Below are 6,765 nucleotides of genomic sequence, written 5' to 3' on the forward strand. Positions count from 1 at the left end.
CCGCCACCCGCAACCCTAAACCGTCGACTTTTCTTTTACGTCTCTTTCTTTTCTTTCTCTCAAATTCCGAATAACGAAGACCCGAGAAAATTAATCACCGAAATTCTGTGCACCCGTTGTCCATGGTTTAGTTTCTTTTTTTTTTTACACAGACTGGCGCAAAGTGTTCTGTAGATTGTTACACGGGAACCCCGAGGAGTCTTTGTCCCTTCTAAGCCCATAGGTTGCTCTCTTTGTCACGTCTATAGTTGTCGGTTCTATTACCATCGGATTATTTAATCGGTTCTCGTTTCGAACGAGACCAGTGTCGCCCGGACACTTGTCAAATCCGTGTGGACGTCGATCGGGAATAACCGTGTGTAATAGAAACGTAAGACTCGTCGAACCTACTTTTCGTGACTAACACTCGTCCCTTTGTCTCCCACGCAGCAATGGCACAAGGAATGCTTTAAGTGTGCCAACTGCTCCAAGAGATTAGATTCCGTCAACTGCTGCGAAGGTCCTGACAAGGACATCTACTGCAAAGGTGAGGGAACGCCACCAATTATGCCGGATACCGGGCCATTACGTGCCTGGCGTGTTCGAATTAATCGATCGTGACTGTTGCCGTTGCTCTGGCTCCTGTTCAATCGTTTTCAATAGAAACAGATTCTCGGGGGATTGTTTGACGGCTGACTCGAGCACGTTCACGATTCTTGAACTCTGGACCTCGTTCAGGAAAATTGTAGGCATGGCGTCGCTGTGCCAGCGTTGGTTCATTATGGGGACTAAGGCCAAGTAGGTTCACTGAGCTCGCTTCAATTGTTTGAGAGCATTGTCTTCGATTCAAAGATGTTAGAAATTTTTAAATAGCTATCTGAATATGAAAGTCCGTCTAATGTTGCACAGTTTATCGTAAGATGGTTGTGATCGTAAGATAACATACAGGAAATACATAACATACGACGTCATTTAACTGACTATGATTATAGACTAACATGTAATGAAAAATTTATAGCTAAATAGAAACTTCTCCTGCTCTGGCTCATATTACTTCAATCATTCAGAACTTAGAACAACCATACCTTAGTACCCAGTTATTTATTCTAATGATTAGTACCATCATAATATTCCTTGATCACTTCTAGACTCAACTTAGGGTGATTAATCAATCTATTTGAATCCACTCGAGTCTTTGAACCTTGAAACCCTCTAAAAATGTTCACTTGTATGTTAAATCTAATCAAGTCCAGTGTGTTTGATGACTCCACTTGAATAATAACCTAGACATTTCTAATAAAATTCTTTGAAATATTAGAACCTTTAGGTTTTACTTTAAACTATTCTTCTCAAATAATAGTTAAGCTCAAGAAAAGTAACTAAATCAGATTTCTAAAGTATTTAAGGTTCTGGAATCAACGTAATTAATTCTAGTCATCTAAAACCGTAAGATCTGTTTAGAACCGGTAGGCTACAAAATATAAAATTTATTTAGACCCAGGATGTTACGCTCAAAATGTAAGATTTGTTCAGACCAACCTATATAACCTATATAATCTTAACGTAACCTATACCCTGATCTATACCCCGTAACAATCAGTTCCAAATAATAATCAGCTACAGTAACAGAGCTTAGAAGTGGTCTCTGTAGTGTCCAGAGTTCTTGAATCTACTTCAAGTCTAAAAAAAAAAACAATACGGAGGACACGTTTGGGCCCCGAAACACGCCAGAGCACGTGGTGTCCTGATGACGCAGCGACATCACAAAACCAACCAGATACCTTTAACCGATGTTCTCTGCAGTATGCTACGGAAAGAGATTCGGACCGAAGGGTTATGGCTACGGTCAGGGTGGTGGCGCCCTACAAAGCGACTGCTACGCCAATGGGTGGGTTTTCAGAGCCGAGACTGAGACGGGAACACACGAGAGAAATCCCGCCTCGGCTTCTACACTCTCACTATATATGATGCGCTTGTCTGCTTAACAGCTTGCTATCCGAAGAAATTCGGTCCGCGAGGTATTGGCCACGCTGGGGTTATGTGGATCGGGCTGCAGTGCGATATTGAGGACGAGGGGTACGCGCCCCCTATAGTTATGCTATTCCACTTTCGCCAGTCCATCTGTCTGTATGCCCGACTGCCTGCGTGTCTGCGTGTATGCAAGTTGCGGAAATTAAAATTATTCGGGCTTTTTATTCAACACTAGAATGTCTGAAAGCAGGAATTTTTATGGTGGCTTCATCGAAGGGAAGTGACTCGCGCGAAGCGTTCGAACGAGAGACGATGTTCGACAATTTTTTTTATGACATAAAATTTCGATGAAATTTATCACCAGTTGACACATGTATTCTTTAACGTTTCAAGATGCAAAATGTTTTTTTTTCGTTGCTTTATAATAATTTTAAAAGAGTTTGACTTTTCGTTATAAAGCAAAGGACTGAACGGCGTCGGCCAGAGGTCCACAAAATATTACATGTACTATTTCGTTAGAAGTTGATAAAACGTAACGAGAAAAAAACATTTTGTATCATCAATTGTTGAAGAATATATGTGCCAAGTGATGATAAATTTCATCAAGGTTTTATGCCATAAAAAGATTGCCAAATATCGCCCAACGTTTGAACGCTTCACAAGTCTGCTCCACTTAAGAGTTGCGATAGCCATAGTTCTATTAACTCGCGTTGAAACTTTTGAATCTTTCAATTTGATGACACTATGTAAAATGATGTTGGCGAGTATTCGTTAAAGTATCTAGGTAATCGAACCTAAACTTTCCTATTTTATACGAAATTGAAGTGACGTCTTTCTTGTTGCTAAATTAATAAGAGGTCGTGTCGACTGTCTAATTACGAAAAAGGTAATAAAATAAAATCAAACCAGATAGTTTTAAATAACAGACAACGAAATCTGCGAATTGTTTTATCAGGAAAGGTTCTTTATTCAAACCGATAGAATGAGAAATTGAGCGAAGGTATGCACGTGACGTTGAACACCGGTATGACTGTGCGTGTACATGCCCACAATACACATGAGTTGACGCCTTAACGCTTTGCGCTATTGCTTACCTTTACCATTTTCAAATTTTCGCGCCGCTCGATCGATGAGACCGTCCACCGTAGTTACCGACACTTGGCGGTTAAACCGTCGAGCGGCCAGTGTGTTTTGCGAATAAACAGTGAATAACCGTCTTCCCAACTGGCATCTGGCCTCCCCAGAGTTAATTACAATGAAATTATTCACCGTCGGAAATGATTGAACAAATTCCCGAATCGATATGCATTATTTATGAACGGAACAATCAACTTCCGTTGCCGGTTCCTTCACCGTAGAGCCCGACGTTCCGCGGTTCTCATTAAGCATCCCGTTTCCACCCCCCGCATGCTAATTGCCAATCAGTATCTGTCGTTTTCGCATTTGCATGCTTTCTTTTTGAATGTACAAGTACCTTTGATCGCAAGTCGTGCTCATGAGACAAAGAAAAATTGAGAAACCCTCATTTGTGCGACTTGATCCTCGACATAACGTTGGCCAAACGTGTTAACTTTCTACTGCGATAAATTCAAGCTGATCCAGCACTTTCAAGCAGTGCTTACCGAATTTTTCAAATAAAACGTCGAATGGAACGAATGTTTTCGATTTAATTCCTCACGTAGATTTATTGGACAACAGTTTTAGCATTCGATGATCACTCCAAATGGAAGGGCGTGCTCTTTTAGGCATAGATATTGAAAACCCCTAATAGATTTGTGTTTGATCGATGGAAGACTTTTGGCCAACGGTGTGGTTATCGCGTGGTTGACGATATCGGTTGGTGATACCGGTGAACTTTGTGCACGCAGCGATGCTGCACCTAAAACCACTGTGGTTGACACCGCTGCGATCAAGGCGCCGCCTGGCAAGGGCTGTCCACGTTGCGGCGGCGTAGTGTTCGCCGCCGAACAGGTGCTGGCAAAGGGCCGCGAATGGCACAGGAAGTGCTACAAGTGTCACGACTGCACCAAAACCCTGGATTCCATCATCGCCTGCGATGGTCCAGATAAAGATGTCTACTGCAAGACCTGCTACGGAAAGAAATGGGGACCGCACGGATACGGATTCGCATGCGGATCTGGCTTCTTACAAACAGATGGCCTATCGTGAGTAACACTCTGTTGGATAATACTTTAGCTAACTTAGAATATAAACAATGTTTAAACAAAATCACTACGCAAGAAGTGGGGCAAGCAACACTCCCTGTGAGTCCCGCATAGCGGCGTGATACGTTTACCGGGTGAACAATACAATTCTAAACTATGGTCAGATAGAGGCTTTATGTAGTTCAGAATTAATATGTTCACCCGATAGATCCGTTCTGTCGTTATGTGAAGTCCCTTGTGCATGCGTCGCTACCCTGCTCCTAACGTAATGACTTTTCCTGTGTACTAAGAAGTGCTGTATGTAACAGTGTCCTAACAAAATATCGTGACCAACTACTGTTCCTTTCAGGGAGGAAGAAATTTCGGCCAGCCGACCGTTCTACAATGCAGACACGACCTCTATCAAGGCGCCCGCCGGTCAGGGCTGCCCTCGTTGCGGTGGCATGGTGTTCGCCGCCGAGCAACAGCTCGCTAAAGGCACTATGTGGCACAAGAAATGCTTCAATTGTGCCGAATGCCATCGACCATTGGACTCTATGCTGGCCTGCGACGGGCCCGACAAGGAAATTCACTGCCGATCCTGCTATAGCAAACTCTTCGGACCCAAAGGATTTGGATTCGGCCACACCCCGACTCTCGTTTCCACGAACGGAGATCAGGCTCCCTCGTAGTAAGTTCCAATCCACGTTATTTGCCGCATTTGTCTCGTCTATTGCTTGACTTTACTATAGTACAGTATATATTATATATCAGGCCTCATTCCGTTGTATCAAGATTATGTCTTTCGACTTAACGGAGCTAGTTGACCTAGATGGTCAGTCTAACTTGGATAGCTAATGCATCTGCCTCCGTGAGCCTATCATTGTACCGATTGCAACCAATGTCGACTCTTCTTTTAGCATCGATTCCAAGCCACAGGTCGGCCAGAAGCGAGACGACGGTCACGGGTGTGCACGCTGCGGCTACCCGGTATACGCCGCGGAACAGATGATCTCGAAGAACCGCTTGTGGCACAAACGTTGCTTCAGCTGCGGCGAGTGCCATCGTTCGTTAGACTCGACGAACCTAAACGACGGTCCGGACGGCGACATTTACTGCCGCGGTTGTTACAATAGGAATTTCGGTCCCAAGGGGGTAGGCTTCGGCATGGGCGCGGGCACCCTGACGATGGCCTAATCTCGACAACACGACGAGATGCTCGAAACAGTCTCATATCTCTATATATATATATATATATAAATATAATATAAATATAAATCTATTCAAGTAATGTGCAAGCGAATGGAGAAACGGAACGCGTCCGTCGACGGAGAACTAGCACGGTTCTCGACGTCGGCGGCCGTGTTGGTTCCTCCATCTCCTGTCGTAAGTATGTATATGTATAGGCGCCTGACTACTCGACTAACTCCGACAAATGACGAAAGAAACTACGCTGCTCCATGACAGTTAATATGAATACGTCCATCTCAATATTATTTCCGACGACCATACACGCAGATCCGACCGGAACGAGCTCGCCGGGCTCTCCCGATCGGATCGCGATCGGATACCGGGGTTGCAAGGTCGATCCCTTCGACGACGTAGCGCACGAACGACCAACGCACCGAGCATTATCGATGATATATTATCGAATACAATTTATGTACCGACGAACACGCTGAACTTTTATTACTTTTGTATGGCGAGATTTCGACCGGGGTTCGGTCCCCTCGCCGGGCGAGGTTCGGACACAAGATGGCCGCCGCCTCGCGCGGGGGAAGGGAACCAAGAAACCGCGCGCGAAATTTGACGTGACCTCTCAGGCACCGAGCCCGCGAAATTCGAATCTCCGACCAAGAAACTCGAACCTTGTCAGTAATCCTTGCATTTATGGGGTTGTAAATTCGTGGAAACAGAAAGGACCATGTGTGCGTCCGCGTAAATTCGTAGTACTCCCGCCTGGACGAAATTCCTTCGGTGATCGGATCATTTGTAAAACTCGAGTTTAATTGTGAATGCACTTGTGTTCTTCGAGAGGGGACTTCGATTCGAACCGGTAAATAAACTGCTGATCTAGATATGAATTTCAATTGGTACGGTACGAACAAGGTGAAAACTGGTTGGAAGCTTCGATATTTTTGGCTCGAGTATGTTCGTGAACGGTCAAAGAGGGTTCCCCGACAAACGAAACGACGAACGACGACCGCAGCTCCCATCCCTAACGACGAGCATGCGAGCGACATAGTACAAAGGGTAAATCCGTGTATACCTGGACCGCAATCAGGAGCAACGATGTAATCCAAACGACGACTGTTGAGACGAGTGAGAGAGAAATGTTGACGACAGATATATATATATGAGTAAAACAGATACAAGAACGATTATTTTCAATAAATGTATATTTCGAAATAAAATGGGGGAGAGACTTGGTATTTTTTTGTTCTTCTCTCGCGAGAAGGGGTGCGGCGAACGTCGTTTTACTTTTTCCGCTTTTTTTTTTCTTTTCGTTTACTTTAGTTTTCTCTTCTCTCTCGACGGCACTCGACATTCCATTGTCAGATCGAAGACGCGTCGAAGGAAAAGTCATCGTGTCGAACGAAGCCTCGGAATTGTAGCTACGACCCGAAGCATTTACTATAAAAATAGTTCAAATATCGAGAAAGCGGAGAGA

At 44.4% G+C, this 6,765-nt stretch overlaps 1 protein-coding gene across 1 annotated transcript in view; it reads left to right on the forward strand.

Moving 5' to 3' along the window:
• Positions 1–6,526, forward strand: part of LOC144472147 (muscle LIM protein Mlp84B) — a 28,623-nt gene extending 22,097 nt beyond the window's left edge. The window contains exons 5-9 of the mRNA XM_078184928.1: positions 430–526; positions 1,783–1,867; positions 3,819–4,115; positions 4,465–4,785; positions 5,015–6,526. Of these exons, the coding sequence (XP_078041054.1) occupies positions 430–526; positions 1,783–1,867; positions 3,819–4,115; positions 4,465–4,785; positions 5,015–5,291 (1,077 nt within the window). The 3' untranslated portion in view covers positions 5,292–6,526. The remainder of the gene's footprint in view (positions 1–429; positions 527–1,782; positions 1,868–3,818; positions 4,116–4,464; positions 4,786–5,014) is intronic.
• The last annotated feature ends 239 nt before the right edge of the window (positions 6,527–6,765 follow it).

This window comes from Augochlora pura, chromosome 7 (assembly GCF_028453695.1).
Source record: "Augochlora pura isolate Apur16 chromosome 7, APUR_v2.2.1, whole genome shotgun sequence".
Classification (NCBI taxonomy): Eukaryota; Metazoa; Arthropoda; class Insecta; order Hymenoptera; family Halictidae; genus Augochlora; species Augochlora pura.